Genomic DNA, 20,558 nt, shown 5'->3' with positions numbered 1-20,558 from the left:
CTTCACAGTGGGCCTAATCATTTGGAAAGAGGCAAGAAGAGAAAATGCTCCTGGTATTCGTAGGAATAAGTACCCGTGCAAGTCCCTGTGGGAAGATGTGCCTATGAGTAAGTTTCTGTAGTTCCTGTTTCATATGGATCCTTGGGGCAGGTGCTCTAGGATGAGTTTGTGCGTTCAGAACAACCAATGCCCAGTGGAAGTTGGTCCATTAAGGCAAATGGAGCGCTGCCACACCCAACATCAGTCTGCTCTCAGCCAACCACCACCCTCTTGCCATTTTGCTTACAGACAGTAATGGTGCCGCTCTCTCCTCCTGCCATTGGTTCTAGCGCCACCTACTGTTGGTCTTCCTGCTTTCTGCTCTACTCGTCCCACTGAGCACCAGCAACAGCTGCCAGTACCTGTGAGCATTCTCGATGAGCTCCAAGTCTTCTTGATGGCGCTGCTGTAAACTTTCCAGCAGAAGTTTTTGCTGATTCTTCTCCAGCTCCAGCCGCCTGACCTAAATGAATTTTAAAAACACAGTTTACTTATGAATATCCATAAACAGGGTACAGCTACTTGGTTTGGAGCCACTCACACATTGCATCAACACAGGAGCATTGCTTCAGATTTAACATAGGGAAGCCTTGGAGGGATGGAGGAGAGAGAGAAAGCAATTTGACCATCACAAGGATGTTTACTGTTAAATAATGTGACTAAGCAGTCGTCATATTTCCGTGACTCACATGCCATCAGCTACTTACACATACATGGTTTCTACAGCAGAGTAAGGCCAGGTTTATCAACACTCACTATCCATGCACATTTATGACATGTTGGGTCTGCAACAAAATGTTGCAATGTAAAGTCCTCTTGTTCAGATTTCTAGCCAGCTGGTCATGCCCTTTTCCAGCATATTCCATTCCAATTTTCCATCCCTAAGAGTCAATCAACATTATATGCCAACGGAGCCTGCTCAGTCTTCAGTGAGGTGCTTTAGGTCTCCTTACATAGCTTAGGGTTCCCACACCCCAAATATTTTTCTCATAATACTAGAACCCAGGGTCATTCAAGGAAGCTGAACACTGGGTGATTAAGGACAGTTAAAATGAAGAATTTCTTCTCACTATGCATACAGCTGAACCATGGCATAATCTCCCACAATGACTTTAGAAGATGATCAAGGAAATTAATGGAGGCTAAAGTTATCAAAGGCCCATGAGGGCTATGATCTACATCCACTGTCTGAATGCTGGTTACAGGGAATCTCAATTGGGGAGAGTCCCGGTTGGATGGCCATCTGCCATGGATGCTTTAGTTGAGAATCCTGCATTGAGGAGGTTGGACTAGATGTACCCCCGGGGTACTTTCCAACTCTACAATTCTACTATTCTGATTCATAGGCCTCTGGCAGTCACTAGGAGAACCAGATGCTGCACTAGATACACCTTTGGCCTTTTCCAGCAGGGCTCTTCTTACATTCTGTACTGCAAACCTTGGGATTTCCTCAAGTCTACTGAAACCTCCTCCACTTGCAATGGATGGTGCTGTTTTGGCTACGTAAGGATTCATGTTCCTTCTTTGAATGTGCTGTTAATGCATAGCATGGTGTGTCAGATGCTGCTGGTGGTTGCTCGTGAGTAACCAGGCAGGACTCCGACCTGTCATTTACAGGTTTTATTGTGCAAACTATTTACAGTGCAGATCTACAAAGTTCATGTCCGTCTTAGTCACTTGCAGATTCTGGGAGTGGCCCCTTCTGGCTTCTCCCCCAACATAAGAACTTCGGCACCCCAAGCCTCCTCCTCCCCTCCTTGCATTTCACCCCTCTGCGCAAGCTGGGTGATGGAAGTGGCGTGCGCCCCTCCTGGCGAGGTGAGGCACTGGGGGTCTCAGCAGCATCCTCGAGCCCTTTCCTCGCTTGGCTGGCCCCTTCCCTCCCTTCTCCACCGGAGGTGTGGCTTTTCCCACCACTGGAAGAGGAACTGCTCCTCAGGAGTTTCTGAGGCTCTCTGTATTCCAACAGACCCCCTGCCTCCCCCCTCGTTCCAATGTCAGTCCCCTGACATGGTGCTTCCATTAAAATAACAGGATGCAAAAAGCAGCTGTTTCTATTTCATGCCTTAAGCGCAATTAACTTACCTGACCTTCCAGCTCAGCAATGCGAGTTTGAGCACCCAGGAGCTCCGCCTGATAGCTCGCCAGGCTTTCTCGCAGCTGCGCTTGCAGACCCGCCAGCCTTTTTTCATACTCGCTGCTATTAGGTGAGCTCAGCATGTGGGGTTCCAAGTGCAGGAGCTGGGAAAGGGCAGAGGAGTTGAGAGAGAAGATACAGAAGGGCGTTTTCACAAGGGAAGAATGTTTTGCAGGCTTCACTGCGTCCCCATGTGCGGTGAATGTGATGGAACTGGGGTGGGGAAGCCTTTGCCCTCCCCAGATGTTGTGGGACTTCCATCATCTCTGATCATTGCTGACTGATGGGAGTCTGAACCCATCAGTAAATGTATAGCCACAAGTGCCCCTTCCCCGTGGCAGAGAGCACATGAAAGAACCAATGTAAAATGAAATGAACATTCTGTCCGGCACTGCTCTTATCATTCAACTTGCAAACAGGGAGATGTTTGAATACTGTTCATAGCATCACTCGTGAAAGAGTGCTGCGGTATCCACAGATCATGCCATCCGGCAGTCATGCATGAGTCTGATCTGCTATAGAAGAAAACAACTTGCTGGAGAGACATCTCCTGATATAGAAACATACAGCTATGGGAAATTATTTCCCCTTTTGAGGAACTCTGCACTTATGGAAATTAGTTTGAGAGTGCTGTATATAATGTGGAACTGTACAATCTCCCTTCCCGGATGTTTATCTAAGGAGAATAGCTCAGTATCTGTTGGGGAATGATTTAAATCAGGAAAAACTTTGCAAGTGCCAGGTACTGGTCTAGGGACAGTAGGGACCCCTTCTCAATGGGAGTATGAGAGCCTCCAATTTATCCCCGCAGCTGGAAAGAGAACACCAGACCCATAAAGTGCACCAAGGTTATCTTGGGACAGGATGTGGCCGCTCCAAAGGACAATGCACCCTGGTTAATGGATTATGCAGCCTTCTGGGCTAAGTTCAGGTTCTATTTAAATACATGCACAATAAGAAAAGAAAGTTTGGGAACTGTTATATCATCTGTATGAACTGCTAGACGAGTGCTTATTAAATACATTTATTCATCTATCCCTCCCACTTCCATTCCTCAATAAGTAATAAAATATATCACCTCCTACCTACCGGAGAGTGCACAGGAATGGGGAGGATTTCTTCATGTCCTGGGAAAAAGGCTGCAGGTGCTGTAAAATCAATCCATAAAGAGCTCAGATGCAGCAATGGGTTTAAATGCTTTCCCTATATAGCAATACACAGCTAGGGACTGTCTCTCCCATTTCTGTATCTCAGAAGAAGAAGAGTTTGGATTTGATATCCCGCTTTATCACTACCCGAAGGAGTCTCAAAGCGGCTAACATTCTCCTTTCCCTTCCTCCCCCACAACAAACACTCTGTAAGCTGAGTGGGGCTGAGAGACTTCAAAGAAGTGTGACTAGCCTAAGGTCACCCAGCAGCTGCATGTGGAAGAGTGGAGACGCGAACCCGTTCACCAGATTACGAGTCTACCGCTCTCAACCACTACACCACACTGGCTCTCAGTTAAAAGGAGGTAGGATAGCCGTTTGGCTGCTCTTCAAACATAAAGGAAAGAAGGAAGGGGCTATAGAAATTTCACCCTGCTCTGCTCCACAGGTTCCTTGATAGAAAACACTGTGGGCAAATGGAAGTGGGAAGAGAGTGGACAGTATGTAAGATGGGGCAGCGTAAGGATGAGTGGTCCATTTCACTTCCATAGCACCAAGCGTGGCTTCAAACCTCTTTCTACCACACCTAATCCAACAGGAGGAGGAAAGGAACATCAGCAGACAACAGGGCATATTAGCACTGAGCAAAGGCAAGTATCAGATTTCCAAATATAGAGTATTCAGTTCAAAGAGTGGGGTGGGGATGGGGCCTCAGCACAAGTCTAAATCAAACTGGCAGAGAAATGAACTAAGAGATGACAGCAGAAGCAAGATGTGCAACAAGAAGCTTTCCCCTTTGTCAGAGCACCAAACAGTACTCTCTCTCTCAGACACCGAGAGGAAGTGCAGTTCAGTGCACCGCATTTGGTAGCCCAAACATGAAATGCTTCTATCATTTGCTATTTCAAGGTTAGGGAAGGTCAAACAGCATTCTTGGAAAGCAACTTTGTAGAGGCAGGTTCATTTATACCATTGATTAGGAAATAACAACAACATAATCACAGATGGGAGGTATGCTGGCAATGTTCGTTCCCTTGGCAGTTTAACTGGAGTTTGAATCTTACTTGTCTTACTGGTGTCTCCAAAGGGAGTCCCTTTCCTGGAATTAGGTGGAAAAGCAGGAGTGGTTTGTTCCTGAGATCTTAACAGAGGTATAGAAGACCTGTGTCAAGCACAGAAAGAGACAGAGAGAGAGAGATTAACAATAAATGGACGTCTGAATAATCACCTTTTATTATGGAATAAGTGCCAGTCTACAACACAATCAGGTATTCTGCCCATCTTTAGATCGTCCAATCCAACAGCTAATGAGCTGGCACCCTCTCTTTTAAACATCCTTGAATACATAGGAATATCCTCATAATTCCACACAAATGCAGGTATTTTGCTCCAGATTAAATCTCTTCTCACACCACAATCCAAAACATGGTTACCCAGAAGTAATTCCCAATATGTGTTCTATGGGATTTATTCCCTGGTAAATATGTTTGGAGTTGCAGCTTCAGTCACCATGTGGATTAGAATGCCCAGCATCTGCTGACCCTTCAGATCCTCCTTTGTAAGAATGGAAAGAGTCTTCCTCCTTCCTTTTTTATTTTGTGCATTCATGTATTCATGTACAGCACCAGGAAGAGCAACTTGACAATAACCCAGAGGACTTAACCTAAGAGAAGCCCTGCTAGATCAGACCAAAGGCCTATCTAGTCGAGCATCCTTGTTCCCGCAGCGCCCAATGACAATGCCCAAGTGGAAGCCCGCAAGTAAGTTCTTACCCAGGTTGTTCCAGTCTGGCAGGCCTATCTACTGGGGCAATAGACTGCTGATAGGCGGATGGAGCCCCCTGGCTGAAAAACAAACAAACACAAAATCCAAAGTACGGGACCAGTTAATTAACACAATACTTTCCCCAAAAAATCAGCCTACAAGACTTGCAACGAGGCAGGGTGACATGTGCAATACCAATGGCTAAGTGCATCATGACTTAGGTGCCCATGGGAAATTTGCATACATATTGAATTTGGAAAACAGTTTAGAGAATCTGAAAAACGTGCAGAATTCAAGCGACCTCTGAGCTCACCTGGTAAGAGCGATGGGATCCACTTCCTTTTGGTGAATCTCCGAGGACCCAGGTCTCCTCTCTTTCTCCTGCGCTCGAGTTCTCTTCTGAGATAAGACATTGCTCAGCCAGCTGTCCTCACCATCATCCTTGATGGGTTCATGCTTTGGCGCTGCTGCTTCTTCAGCAGCTGCTTTTGACCTAGAAGGAAGATGGCTGGTAGGAATGGGGGGCTCGGCATCAGAAGGGCTAGGCGGCCTATCCAGTGTGGCTCCTCTTATGCTGGTCTTGCTAGATTCCTTTAGCGGAGGTGAAGGTGGCAGTTTAAAATCATCCTCTTTCAGCCCCAGCCAATCAGCTGCAGTCCTGTTGCGTACAGGGCTGCCAGAATGAGGAGTTGCTGGTTTCTGGTCTGTTTTAAGCTCACTGAGATTCTCCGAGGAAAACCTGCAAATAGAAACAAATGAGAGAGAGCCAGGATTTTACAAGCAGCCTTGTGGGAGACCGAACCACCTTTTGTGGCTTGTGCATTTACCATTACCTGACAGACTGTCGTCTTGACTGCCTTCCCTCTGGAATCATGGCCACAGTGGGTTGGTAGGCTCCAAAAGTGAACTCATCTCCCAAAGTATCTTCCTTCTCTGTACACAAAAAGAGCCCAGAGAGTCATGCTGATGGGATACACAGCCACGTCCCCCCTCTTGCTTTTCTCAGAGACTTAAGAGCAGAGGAAGCCCATGTGTTGCCCTCCAGATGTGGTGGGCTTCCAATGGTCAGGGATGATGAAGGATGGAATCTAACAACATCTGGAGAGCCACAGGCTCCCCAGCCCTGCCTTGGAAGCCCTGAAATTTCCAGGTACCCTTTTAAAAAAGCCGGAGGCTTTTCTGCTAAATATTCACGGCAACAATATTCCGAAAAATTTGAGAGAAATTTTTCTATATGCCACGGCTGCAGCTTGAACATTGATAGCAATGAACTGGAAAGGGGGAAATGTTCCAACCATAACAGACTGGCAAAATAAATTACAGGAATATGTAGAAATGGCGCAACTGACTAACAGCTTGAGAGGCAACACAAGACAAGTATTTGTACAAAAATGGGATAAATATAAGAAATATTTACGAAATTATAACAGTGGTATAATGTCTATGGCAGCATTTGATTGACCCTTATATAGTGAAACATGTGAGAAATAAGTCAAAAGGTACTAACTGTTGTAAGAATGTATTAGAAGGAATATAAAGAATAACTCAGTAATGTTAGGTATATTCATTACTAGAATAAGGCTATACACTGGGAAATGATAGGAAGTCGAACTACACCTTTTTCTTTTTTTCTGGTTTTTTCTTTCTTTAATTCATATTAATAAATAGATAAGACAACAAAAGATAGTAAAAATACGAATTAGTTCAATTTATGTAAGTAAACAGAATACTACTTGTATATGGTTTCTGCTTACACAGATTATATATATGTTTACTCAAGAAGATGTACAATAAATATGTGTGTGTGTGTGTGTATATATACACACACACACACACACACACACACACAGTGGTACCTCTGCTTACATACGCTTCAGGTTACATATGCTTCAGGTTACAGACTCCGCTAACCCAGAAATAGTGCTTCAGGTTAAGAACTTTGCTTCAGGATGGGAACAGAAATTGTGCTCCGGCGGCGGCGCAGCAGCAGGAGGCCCCATTAGCTAAAGTGGTGCTTCAGGTTAAGAACAGTTTCAGGTTAAGTACGGACCTCCGGAACGAATTAAGTACTTAACCCGAGGTACCACTATATGTGTGTGTGTGTTTGTGTGTGTGTGTGTGTGTGTGTGTGTGTGTGTGTGATATATGTTATACAAGATATGCTATATGAAATGTGTCATATGATATAAGAGATTGTTAATAAAGCAAATAATTAAAAGAAAAGACATTTCCAGGTACTAGCAAGTTGAAAAGATAGCTAGAAAATAGTGTGCAGCTGCCTCCTGTTTGGGGCACAATACTCTTTATTTTATAAAAAAAGAAATGAGAAGTTGAAGCAGTAGCTCAGTGGCAGAGTGCATGCAGAAAGTCCAATGTTCAACCTCTGTGAAAGAGCCCTGTCTGAAAGCCAGAAGAGCCACTGTCAGCTAGAGTAGACCGTAAGGAGCTAGATGGACCAGGTCTACCTTGCTATCAGGCACTATCTGCTCTGAGAGTGCTTAGGGGCAAACAACAACAGCTGCTCTCTAAGGGGGCTGGAGTGTCTTGCTTGTGAAAGCTTGTGAAGTAGAACTAGAAACCATGGTGGCACCAAACCCTCGTCCATAAGCTGGCAAAGCAAGAGGAACAGGCTTTGTGTACAGTTGCCATGGAGGTGGCAGGAGTAGCAGCCCAAAGGGAGAGGGAGAGGGAGAGAGAGAGAGAGGCAGATAAGCTCTAAGTGGGGGAAATAAAGTCAGAGTGGGTGATGGCTGTGAGTGGGATGAAATTTGGCTGTGGGTCAGGAGATTCCCACCACGGATCTAAGATATTTTCAATCATCAAACAACCTATGAGAGAACTGAATTTCAGCTGCAGGCTTCTCCAGTGTTTAAGAGGAGGGGCAAAAGGACTTCCCAGAATACTGTGCGCATGAAACAGAAGAAGAAGAAGAGTTTGGATTTGATATCCCGCTCAAAGGAGTCTCAAAGTGGCTAACAAGCTCCTTTTCCCTTCCTCCCCCACAACAAACACTCTGTGAGGTGAGTGGGGCTGAGAGACTTCAAAGAAGTGTGACTGGCCCAAGGTCACCCAGCAACTACATGTGGAGGAGCGGGGAATCAAACCCGGTTCACCAGATTATGAATCCACCACTCTTAACCACTACACCACAGGCTTCATCACCCCTACGGCACTTGCCTGCTTGCTTTTGATATTTCTTGTCCAGTTTGAACTCCTTGGGTTCTCCTGTCTTTGGCCTCTCCAGGAGCTTTTTGGCTGTTCCTTGCCCAAGCAATTCATCTAGCATGGATCGGGCAGGACGAGACTGCTCTCTGCCAAAACGAAGCGCAATTCTCCATCAACTAACCCATATGATCAGTTCAGAGAATGTGGAGGTCAAGAGGAGAATCTTAATGGCTTTTTGACCACCTTTAGCTATTATTCCAGCATTTACTTTAACTGTACAGCAGATGAGAAAAAACTTAAAACACACGGGCTATTTCTGATAAAGGCTCAGAACTAAAAAGTCTGGCTATTTCCAGAAATTAGTAGAAGGAAGTCTTACACCTCTATGCTAGAAATAGGTTTTAAGATGCTGCCTCCAGCACTCTCCCCTACTGCAGTTTCCAGTACCTGGTATTCAGGATACTGCTTTGCCAGAACATAGTCCTCATGGTTAGTAGCCATTGAAAGCCTTATCCCCCATGGATTTGTCTGAATTCTCTTTCAAATTCTCTTTCTTCATGTTATGCATCACTTTATAAACCTCTATTGTTGTTGTTGTTTAGTCATTTAGTCGTGACTCTTCGTGACCCCATGGACCAGAGCACGCCAGGCACTCCTGTCTTCCACTGCCTCCCGCACTTTGGTCAAACTCTATTGTATCACCTCTTAACTCACCTTTCTCTAAACTAAGAAGTCCAAAATGCCGTAACCTTTCCTCACAGGGGGTTTGCTCCATCCCCTTGACCATTTTAGTTGCCCTTTCCTGTACCTTTCCCAACAATATCCCTTTTCCAGATAAGGGGACCAGAACTGTACACAGTCTTCTTCATAAGTCATGCCAGCCCTCTCCGGGGTGAACTGCAACTAAATCAGGAGCGACAGTGCAAACTACGAGTTCGTCCGCCTTAGCTTATCCCAAATGTTCAACTTTTCCAGTCATGCCATTAATCTCCTTTAATCTGAAAGTATCACACAATTCACTCCATTTTAGTGAGTTTTAGGGAGATTGCTTACTCTCCGTCCTTTCTTCCGGATTTCAGCTCAGTCTTCGGGCTCTCACCAAACCCCATGGCATCCATGAGATCATCTCCATCAACCTCAAATGTTAACTCGTCCCGCTTCCGTTCGGGGGCAGCAACGTGGCCAGGAGCTGCAGACACAGGTGTTCCTAATAAACGGAATCGAAAGAGATTGCACCAATGAGGTCTAGCTATTACAGAACTGGTCTAATGGGCTTCCCTCCCCAATCAAGAACTGCTCAGTGTGACCAATACATAGCTTGTAATTTCCATGCTAAATATTCTGAGCCAGATTCAAATAACCAGTCCTACTAGCAAAAGCCTGCATAAGAGTTCCTGTTAGCACAATGGAAGCTAATGAACATGACTAAGTTAAATCCATTCTTTTCAATGAGTCTGCTTGGCGTAAAACTTAGGTGAATGCTACCCATGGAACTTGTTGCCAAAAAATATGCCATTAAAGCCACTAGCTGTATTGGGGTATTGTTTTTGTGTGTGCTAAAAATAGCTAAATGTTGGAGATTTGATTTATGTTTTAAATTATGTATATTTTATTGTTGCAAGCTGGTTTGAGACCTACGAAGCTTAAAGCGGAATTTAAAAATAAAATAAACTAAACAAATTAATAGATCTAGAAGGGGAATAAACAAATTCATGGGGAATAAAGCTATCAATGGCTACTAGTCATGATGGATCTATACTCCCTTCTCGGATTAGAGGCACAACACTTCTGGATGTTGGTTACTGGGGAACAACAAACCAACAACACCAGAACTGGCTTATGCATATAAAGAACAATTTTACTGGAATAAATATATACCCTCATAAACCAACTAGACAATGAGCAAACTAAAGTGCAATGTGCATAACCAAGCCTGGAGATACTAATAAACATAGAATGTACCAGTGTCTCTCTTGTTGCTGTACTGGTTATGTATGCGATAAATATGTCATAACACAGCTGGAACAAAGGTTTCGCAGCAAGCTTCATCAGTCCATGATGCTAATCACTCAACAGAGTTCTCTCAAGACAAAAGGTACTCACCGGCACAGCAAATATCCGGATAATATCTGGAGAACAGGTCTCATCTATTTGGCTTCAATTGATCCTTTGGCTTTGCACTTCCAGCTAACGATGACCCCTTGAAGAACGCTTTCTGGCAACCGCTCCTACGTTTATTGCTTTGTGCTTCCAGTGAACGACTATTTGCTCCAGCTGTGTTATGACATATTTATCACATACATAACCAGTACAGCAACAAGAGAGACACTGGTACATTCTATGTTTATGAGTTATCTCCAGGCTTGGTTATGCACATTGCACTTTGGTTTGCTCATTGTCTAGTTGGTTTATGAGGGTATATATTTATTCCAGTAAAACTGTTATGTATATTCATAAGCCAGTTCTGGTGTTGTTGGTTTGTTGTTCAATTATTGTTATAACACTAGTTAATGGGGAACAACCGTGGGAGAGGGGTCTTGTTTCACGCCATGCCTGTGGGCTTCTCAAAAGGATCTGGTTGGCCATTGTAGGAAACAGGGCACTGGAATAGATAGGTGCTGGGCCTGATCCACCGGGGCTCTTATGTTCTCACAGACTTCCAAAAATGCTACCACAAGCATTGATGAGTAGAGAAAGACTGTGAACCGTTTCATTTGCACAAACAAATGTGTGGTGTGCTTTTCTTTGAAAAGATGCCAAGCCAATGGTGCAATTCTGGTATCCGCACTAACCTTTCTCTTTCAAGGTCCCAGCATTTGTTTCTGGAACACTTTTGGTGGCAAAGGAAGGCGCTTTCTTCACCATGTCCTCTTCCTCATCAGACAAAAGACCAGCTAGAGGGTCGTCTATATCTGTGGGAGAAAAAATACATCTAAGAGACTGGGCAATCACTTCAAAACAATGGACAAAGAGCAAAACGGAGCAGCAAAGTTACCTCAGCCACTGCATAGGAAGAAACTGCACTACTAGGAAAGGATTGAATTCTTCTCCAGTGCTTAGTAAATTAATTTTATGATGTCTAATAGCCCTTTCTTTAGTGAATTGTTGTTCCATGACCATCACTTAGGGTTGGATGGATTCCTGCAGCAAAATGGCCTCTGAAGTAGCGCAGTGTTTTGTTATTGAAGAATCTGTATATTTTAGATTTGGAAGATCATGATAACATATATGGCTGGCAAATGTACTTGTGGTATGAAAAGGTGAAAGTCCATAAAGGATTTACAAACCATATAATGGGGGGGGGGAAGGACAGAGTATGGGAATAAATATAAAAATTTATTGGAGACCAAAATACCACTATGGCTTACACCAGCAGAAGCTATAGCGGTGAAGAAGAAGAAGAAGAAGAAGAAGAAGAAGAAGAAGAAGAAGAAGAAGACAGAAAACTGGGTAACTTATAGAAATTTGTTAAAAGAGGAAGATGGAGAAGTTAAATAAAAAGAGTTTAAGGATTTATCAGGAATGTTAACAACAGGGACACAATATTAATCATCTGAATGTAGTATTCAAAAAAGATAGGAAATGGGGGTTTGGGGAACAATTATCTCAACTAGAGAGAGACCTGCTAAATTGTAAAGTTAAAGTGATGTCTAAAATGTATAAGATGTTATTGGAATGGGAGGCAAAAGATGAACAAGTGAAATCTTCAATGATACATTGGGCAATAGATATTGGTCATAACATAGACATGGAGGCATGGGAAAGACTGTGGAACATGGACATAAAATTTACAGCATGTAATAGTTTAAGAGAAAAATATACGAAAATGTTATACAGATGGTATCTAACACCAAGTACATTGGCAAAAATGTATAAATCAAAATCGAATATGTGTTGGAAATGCAAAGGGAAAGAAGGTACCTTTTTCCATATGTGGTGGTCTTGTTATAAGATTAAAGCTTACTGGGATAGGATATGAATTGAAAAAGGTGTTTAAGATAACATTTGTAAAAATAAAATAAAAAACCCAGCAGCTTTTCTTTTGGGAATTATGGGATAATAGTTACCTAAACAATATAGAAATTGATTTATGTATGCAATGACTGCCTCAATAATGATAATCACCAAAAAGAGAAAGAAGAAGTCCTGGCGAAAGAAGAATGGCTACAGAAATTAATGGACTATGCAGAAATGGCAAAACTTACTGGAAGAATAATAAATCAAGACAACAAACTTTTTATTAAGGAATGGAAATAATTTATTGAATATTTACAAATTGTAAACAAATTAAGACATTAGCTGGAAAAGAATAAAGAGTTAATTGGGATGTGCAGAAGAAGAAGAAGAAAAAGGGTAAATTAATGGAACCGCTGAAAGAGAGAGAGGGAAGTTGAGGTTTGATATGTGAGGATTGTTTAATTTTTTTTGTTGAAGTGTTTATTTGTTATAAATGAAAATTATAAACTTATTTTTAAAAATGATGTAGCACAGTGTTGAATCAGGTAGGCCCCATGTTGGTTGTGTATAAATGTGTCACTGTCACACCCTAACCTTTCCCATCCAGATGTACTTGTATGCTCAAACTTAGGTTTTTAAAAATGCATTTTACATGAGCGCATGCATGTGTGCGTACGCACATACACAAATAGCCGCTCTCTCATGCTAACAAGCAGAGCTTACCCTCAAAGGAAAACTTCTGTTTCAGATTTCTGGAAGTGGTGAGAGTAGAGCCGGGATTCTTAGTGATTCCACTTTCTGAGTCTCCTGTATTAAAACAACAGGTATAGCAGATACTTTTGCTTGTGTCCAATTCTAATGTAACAAGGAAAGTTCTGTCTCAAGTCACTGTGAACTTAAATGCTCCTTGCAGGTGTGAGTCAACTTTTTGAAAAGTCTGGAGAGGATTCTGTAGGTGCAACATTAGAAGCAGATAAGGACACAACCCATTCCTTTTCTCAGGGATGTCATTCGTCCTTAATCAATAAGTGATCATCATAGACATGGCTACAAAGATGACAAGAAGTTGCTTCAAAGTTGTTTCTCATATAGTGTTATATTGTGTTTTAACTGTTGTAATCCACCCTGGGACATTAGGGTGAAAGGCTAGTAATAAATTGTAGTAATGTTAAGAATAAGAACAGGTACCACTAAGAGATCGTTTTTACTATAGTAGCTCTTTACACAAATTTGAGTATTACTTGAGTCCTGAAACAAAGGAGTCTTACGTCTCTCAGTGATTGATGTTTTCCTAGCAGAACTTGCTGGCTCATTCAACGGCCGAGTTTTTGCCATATTCTTCCCCAGTTTCTGAGCAGGCGCTTTCTTTATGCCTAGAAGATCAGCGTCCATGTCATCTATATCCTGGCACAGGAGAGAACACATATACTCAAAACGAGTGTATTCCACTTTTTCACATCTAGGAGAGCACAGCATGCTCAACTTATATTTTTGCCCTGCCAAAGAAAACAAAAAAAGTCTTCTCAGTTTACCTTCAAGGTCTCTAGAAGAGCTCCTGGGTCTGCATCTGAGATATCAGGATCCTTAGGGGTGAATGAATGAACACACAAGTTATTGCTTCATTGCTTGCAGTATTTTTATGCTGCCTTTCAATAAAAGAGGGGGGAAACCAAGCACTCCAAGGCACTTAATCCAAGTGCTGCCAACATATGCACATTATTAATCTGGGGCTCATACTCCAAAGAGACAAATACTGTGCCCCAGTGGGAAGTGGTTGGAAAAGCTCTACAGGTCCATGTCCTCCCCACCACCCATGACTGAAGTTGATGTACTGTATATTCTCCTTTCAATGCCATGTTTTCAGGTACAGCAATAACCTGCAGGACAACACCCGTAGCTGTCCAGTTGCATCAGTGGAAATGCCTTCATTTACCTTGCAGAGAAGATGTGGACTCTTATTCCCCTCCCCTCACCTCTGCATCTTCTTCTTCCTCAAGAACCATTTTGCTGAAGACATCATCCCCCAAGAGGCTCCTGTGGGGTGGGGAAATCCAGAACTTAGGATGTGCAAGAAGAAGAATAAAATACGGTAGCCTAGAAAACAACACCTGAAACGCTCCACTGGCCTCATTGAAACACCCTCAAAATTACTCAGATTTCAGTAGTGCCTCTACTTAGAAAAGGTTATTGAAACAGAGGGCAAATTGAGAGATGCTGGGGGGAAACAATAAAGGGGGAATTCTCAAGAGGCTCCAACAGCACCGCTATCTTTTTGTGTGTGTGTGTGCCGAAAGCATTAAAGTCACAAATAGCAATGCCATTCCTTACTTTTTGCTGGTCTGTGAGGCGATTCCTCTGGGTCTTCCTGCACTACTAACAAACGAGGCAGGTTTGCTGGATTTAAGGGGAACGTCATCTAGGAATGAGAGATGGGGATTTTAGGAGGTTGCAGCATAGGTTATATCCTTTGTCCTAACAGTTGCACAGCAACCTGAACAACCTCTGATGCTGGCAGTCTCAACAAACAAGCTAGGGGTTCAGCACACTTTGCATAAACATAGACCCAGGCAGATCAGTCATGAAGTATATGAGCAGGCCAGCATGGTGAACACAATGGTTGTCTCCATCTTCCTGAAACGCAGTGAGGCCTCAACATTCTCCTCACTGCACAGCAGCCATCACAGCTAAGTCACCTAGGAAAATGTTTGCCCATATCTCCCTTAAAACAGAACATTTCTTACGAAAATTAAAGCTGACCATAGAAGCTAAAAAGATCCTTAAAAACAACCTCCCCAAACCCAACAAAACAGTAAGAACAAGAGTTAAAAAAGAAAAGTGCAGACTATTAGAATCATGTATGAATAGTGTGACTTTACCGGACATCTGAAAGAGTATTGATGATTACACCAGGCAATTTTACTAGGGGAAGGAACTCCACAACCAGGGCACCATCATGGATCAGGCCCTCCCTCTAGTAGCCATGCCTCATTTGAAAGTCTTACTTGACAAACTGCTTCCTACGGAATTTTAAAACACCATTTTCCATTTCACTGCTTATTTACCTTCATCACCAAGGAGATCACCAAGAACATCATCAATGGAGCCTAGAATAAGACAGAGTTTACAGTCTCAAAAATCTATCCCAGCATAAACTTAGGAAAGGGCTTGCTGAAACAAGTGAGATCCAAGTCCGCCATATTTTGACAGGAACTCCAGAGACAAGAAATATATAGACAAATCGACTCCACATACGTCATAGATCCTGTGTATTGGCTCCCTGTGAACCGAGATCAACCACTTAACAAAGGTCTCAAATGTGGGTTTGAAGTGGGTTGGCATCCCTGGGTTTGATGGAACCTGGTTAGCACTAGCTATGGGCACCACTGATGCAGATATAGGGGATGTAGCTAACAAAGTCATTCAGTTAGTACAAGGACTTCCACCTCTCCCTTTCCTTCTGGAGCAGATTTTGGAGGAAGCACAAGACAAGGAGATAAATTCCTGTTACGCACAGAGGAGTCCTTGTGCTACTGGAATGATTGGATATAACCCATAATGCTGGATTTTTATTAAAGCCAACAAAGGAAGAGAGTGGGGAACTCAAATGGGTGAAGCGTGTGGATTCACACACCCCAAAGGCTGGCTGGCTCTCAATGGGCAAAGCAAGATTTGCAGTGTTACACCTTTATTATATTTTTCCATGAAGAATGTTCTGTGTTCTAAGTTCATTAGTAACTATGAGTGGATATCCATTGCAAACAGAACAGTAGGCAATCTTTGTTGTTTTGAAGTTGGGATTAATGTTTTTCAGGTGATTGCCCCTAGCAAGTATTCAAGTGAGCATATCATGTGTAGCTCTTTGGACTGCTAAAATTTATCAGAATTGTCAAAAGCTTTTTAAGTACTTTGGTTTTTCTTAAAATTAAACGATGCACAAGAAGTACGTGCTATTGCCCTCAAATATTTTTAAGTATTTCAATAAAAAACTCTACAGTTTAAAGAGCATTACATGTGCTTTAATTTTCCCTCTCAAATATTTCAGATCAAATGCCAGTGGTGCATTGGGACAAAATATTTAACATGAGTCACTTTTTTTTAGCTTTGTTTACAAAATACAAGTAAAATAAACACACTGAATTAGATCACTCTTTAATGCAGCAAAAAATGTTCCAATGAAAGCTGGAAATTTCCCAATACACAGTAACTTATATAAAGTAGCTTAATTATCATAGAAAAAAAATCCAATGCTTTCCCTCCCCCAAAATATCAACACTACTACATTGGGCCATAGTGTTATTGGCTCTGCATTTTCCTCAAACTGATGATGAAAATGTTACATCTACTGGATGACGCTATGGGAAACTATCTCCACCCCAAGCCAATATCAAAAGGGTCATAAAAGTGTGGAAACACAAACACACATACTTTTCAGTCCTTTCTTCGGTTTCACTGCCTAAAGGGGAAAGGGGCAGACAATTTGTTAGAAAAACAAAAGCAAAAAACTTTACTAGCACAAACTAGCTCTCTAAATGCAAACAGGTGCATAACAAACTCTAGAAACCAAGAGCTGGTAGCCATAGGCAGGGTTCTCGTGTCACACTAAATGGTTTAGCCTTAAAAGGATAACTTGCAGTGAGCCTCAGATCTGCACATCCACCACCACCTGTCCTCTCCTCCGGCAGAGAGCTACCATTCTCAGAGTGGGTTTAACAACCAGTCACTCTACACAGGGAATTCTGGGTACTGTGGCTCTGGCAGGGGAATAAGGGCCTCTTAACAACTCTCAGCACATTTAATAAACTACAGTTCCCAGAATTCTTTGGAGGAAGCCATGACTACTTAAAGTGGTATCATAGTGCATTAAATGTATGGTGTGAATGGGGCCCTGTTGTGTTCTGGCTACAGTAGAGCGTACAGAGGATAGTCTTTCCTTTTTGTGTTAATTAAAGTTAGTTGCATGGACAATTTCACTATGAAGTGTTATTAGCTTGGGTTGCCACCCACAGGGATTTCATGGGAGGAGTGGGGAAGCAAGAACTATAGATGGGGATTTGGACTCCTAGATGCATACTCAGAAAAACCTCTCTGTGCCTGAGCGAACATCTCTCTGGAGTATCATGCTGGTGTTTCGGCTGGCTGGGACAGTGGGAGAGGGCCTTGCCCAATCCATTAGAAGCATTTGACTAATGAGGCCTGCCTTACCATATCATGACTCTCAATGGCATATTCTGCCTCTTTCTCTTGTGTTCCACTCAGACATTAATCATCTTTACGATGCTAATACAGTGGACAATACCTCCGCCTCCCTCACCTAAAAAAAAGAAACAGAACAATAAAAACGACCAATTTAGCATCATAAATATTTTTCATTTATTGAGGCTTTGAAAGTAGTTGTTGGCATCCGTCTGTCTCGGAAGAGACAGCGCATTTGGTCAAGCTGTTGGATGGCAGCAGTGCCTGCTGTGGCTGTAGAGACCAATGCGGGTAAGGGATACATTTTATTGATTGTTATATGGTGGCAAAGAGCTCAGAGAATTTTATTTATTTAAAGCAATTTCACCTTGCCAAAATAACAGCTTCCAGAGCAGCTATGTTTCTAGTCTCACAACAACCTTATGAAGAAGATTGAGCTATTGCAACTTGTCCAACAACACCTGCTTCACAGCTAGTAAGAATCTAAATTTGGGTGTCCCATATCCAGCTCCAATACTTTAGCCATCACAGCACACTACCTCACTGGAATGACTATGGCCTTCATAAAACAAGCACCCTAATGCTTTTGCAATTTATTACAGCCTGATCTTATGCAGTTGGGACACACATTTGCTCACTGAAACAAATGGGCAAAGGCATTATCCAACAGCATGGGATTGCAACCATGGGCGTAGCCAGGATGGGGGGGGGGGGCAGAACTGAATTATCTGTGACGCAATTGGTCAGTTAGTTAAGCATTTTTATTTATTTGCTTGTTTTGGGGGTGCACAGCTACCCCCCTTGCCTACACCCATGATTGCAATTTTAAATGGTACCTTTTTCTTTTTGCCATGCTTTTTTTTTTAACCTGTGGAGTTAATGATAAAGGATAATATTCCCTTGTAAAAAGAAGTTATAACTAAGCCTATAACACAATAGGGCCACAGAAGTAATCCGGAGTACTCCACTTCAAACTGGGCATCTCTCTGTAGCCCATTGCTAGCAATCATCAAGCATAAAGCAGAAGGGGATACAACGCACTTAAAGCAATGCCATCCACAGGGTTGACAAACAATCCAGCCCTGTCGAGTTCGCTTACCTATATCAAATTTATGCTGGCAACATTTGTACGTGTGGACATGGACGCGTCACACCTGTGGCATTTTAACGTTACGTTTTATACACGCTTCCCGGTGCCGGTGGAGGCGTACCTGCACCGTTGCCCATGGAAGCATAACCAAGTTACCATGGCAGACGGCATCCGCGGCAAATGCTACCCTTACACCGGCAGCGGGAATAAATCGCCCCGCAAACTGCCCCCTTTCCTTGGGCTGGGAGCCGCCTGAAGCCTCCGGACCCCTGCAGCCTCCAGCCTCTTCCTTTGGAAACAGCAAGAGCACAGCTACTCTCACCTGCGGTGACCAGGTGCTCGCCAAGCAAGGGAGGTTCTTCCCAGCTGAGTGGCCGCAAAGCTTTCTGGGAAACGTAGTCCCGGTAGAACGCTCTGCCCATATACTGTACTGCGCGCGCGGAGCTACGTTTCGCAGCGCGCCAAACCGGAAGTCGCCCTCTTTTGAATGATTCATTCAAAGGAGTGGGGGGGGGGGGAAAGAACGTTTCTTCCTTCTGCGCAAGCGCAAACGGCTCTGTGCAGGACCGGCCCTTGCAAGATCGTTTCGCGTGGCAGCGCCTGTGTAACTCACTGCCTATTGAGACCAAGCATGAGGGCACATGAAGCATTGCCCCAGCTGCCGGCTGTCATACCACCCGTCCAGGATGTGGCCCTGTCTATATCGATTCCATGGGTCTGCTCTGAGTACAACTACTGTTGGAAATAGCCTTATTTTAAATATACGTATATTTTATAACCCAGGTGGGGAGTTTCTAGCCAGTAGATCAAAGGCAGCCTGGCCCTCAGGACTTCATAACCTTCTGGAGTGCTTTTGCCTGGTTGGGATGATTCCTTGAATTTTGACTATGCCCCTTGCTTAACTGAATGGAGGGGGGGTGATGCTTTCCTCCTTTACGACAATAATGGTCAAATTCGTCATTTCGCTACCGTTTTGCCACTAGCCATAGGGGAATGCAGCCATCAGGCTGAGAGACGGTCCTCCCCCCCTGGGCCCATGGTGTTCCATTCTGTTATTAGCACAGATAAAGGATGGGCTATACATCTTTTAAATAATAACCAAGCAGACAGACAACAGCTGAGCTGTACCCACCATTGTGAGGACGGAGGAGGTTATGATGATGCCTCCTCAGCTGCTGCCATTGGTTGTGAACTGCCTGTGATGTCACAAAAGAACATGGCGCCTGAGTGGATATGTAAAATCGGGTCAAGTGGAAAGCCAAGGCAAGAAGAGACGAGACGACTTTTTCCTTCCTAATGAGAACACAGTGGGCAACAGCTGTGGCATTCAGCACCAGAACTGGCAGACAGAATGAGGTGATCACCTCACAGCAGGAAGCTGTGGAGCGATGAGAAGGCAAGTTCCCTTGTGAAGCAGGATTGCAACTTGAAGGTGGCTGATATCCATGGTTGGAAGCTGGCAAATGTTGGGGCGGGGAAGCCATTGGGGAGTTTGCATTTGAAAAGCAGTGGATGCCAGAAGGCTGAAGCAGGCTTATGTTTGTGGATGTAAGCTGGTTGAAATTCACCTTTGGAAGCTCGTTGACATAAGCTGTGTGGACATTTGTGGATTGAAGCTGGGCCATGTATATGAATGAAGAGTGGCTAATGGATTAACGTCTCTCTTTTAAATAAATAAATAAATATAGTTCTGCATTTTCAGACACCAATTCCTATTTTAAGACTTCCACCTCTACCCCTCCATGGTTCCTCCCCCCCCCCCTTCTGCATATCCTTTTAATACCACTCAATTCATTCTATACATTTACGTATCTTGTATGAATGGAAAGTTTTGAATGTGGTTGAGGTGAATGGCATATGTGTGCGTGCACACATATGTCGCCCTTCAGACATGGCATGGGAATTACATGTTCATGGGGTGGCAGAAGTCACCTTTCAGGTGCAAAGTGAATGGATGAACCAGTGGATATTCATAGGTGGAAGTCAGGGATGAAGCTGCCAGGCGGAAGCCATTGGTGCCTGGGAGACTGTGTTGGAAGATAGCCATCCTCCTCACTGTGTCTTT

The 20,558-nt window shown here is 43.4% G+C and overlaps 1 protein-coding gene across 14 annotated transcripts in view; it reads right to left on the bottom strand.

Moving 5' to 3' along the window:
• FBF1 (Fas binding factor 1) overlaps positions 1 to 19,827 on the bottom strand; it is a 30,053-nt gene extending 10,226 nt beyond the window's left edge. The window contains exons 1-19 of one of the 14 annotated variants that reach the window (XM_083598090.1): positions 19,626 to 19,827; positions 17,413 to 17,521; positions 16,636 to 16,663; positions 15,273 to 15,314; positions 14,539 to 14,626; positions 14,144 to 14,244; positions 13,743 to 13,793; positions 13,479 to 13,614; positions 12,934 to 13,017; positions 11,046 to 11,165; positions 9,307 to 9,460; positions 8,266 to 8,399; positions 5,922 to 6,021; positions 5,402 to 5,827; positions 5,097 to 5,168; positions 4,389 to 4,486; positions 3,266 to 3,303; positions 2,125 to 2,280; positions 402 to 502 (exon numbers count right to left, since the gene is read on the bottom strand). In XM_083598090.1, the coding sequence (XP_083454216.1) occupies positions 402 to 502; positions 2,125 to 2,280; positions 3,266 to 3,303; positions 4,389 to 4,486; positions 5,097 to 5,168; positions 5,402 to 5,827; positions 5,922 to 6,021; positions 8,266 to 8,399; positions 9,307 to 9,460; positions 11,046 to 11,165; positions 12,934 to 13,017; positions 13,479 to 13,602 (1,607 nt within the window). In that variant the 5' untranslated portion in view covers positions 13,603 to 13,614; positions 13,743 to 13,793; positions 14,144 to 14,244; ... (3 more) ...; positions 17,413 to 17,521; positions 19,626 to 19,827. Of the gene's footprint in view, positions 1 to 401; positions 503 to 2,124; positions 2,281 to 3,265; positions 3,325 to 4,388; positions 4,487 to 5,096; positions 5,169 to 5,401; positions 5,828 to 5,921; positions 6,022 to 8,265; positions 8,400 to 9,306; positions 9,461 to 11,045; positions 11,166 to 12,933; positions 13,018 to 13,478; positions 13,615 to 13,742; positions 13,794 to 14,143; positions 14,245 to 14,538; positions 14,627 to 15,272; positions 15,315 to 16,635; positions 16,664 to 17,412; positions 17,522 to 18,502; positions 18,934 to 19,625 lie in introns of those variants that run through there. The other 13 variants (XM_083598093.1, XM_083598097.1, XM_083598099.1 and 10 more) reach the window with 13 other exon arrangements.
• Between the last annotated feature and the right edge of the window lie 731 nt (positions 19,828 to 20,558).

Source organism: Podarcis filfolensis, assembly GCF_964270895.1.
Source record: "Podarcis filfolensis genome assembly, chromosome: 2".
NCBI lineage: Eukaryota > Metazoa > Chordata > Lepidosauria > Squamata > Lacertidae > Podarcis > Podarcis filfolensis.
The sequence above is the reverse complement of the archived record's forward strand: the minus strand, read 5'-3'. Positions and strand labels throughout refer to the sequence as shown.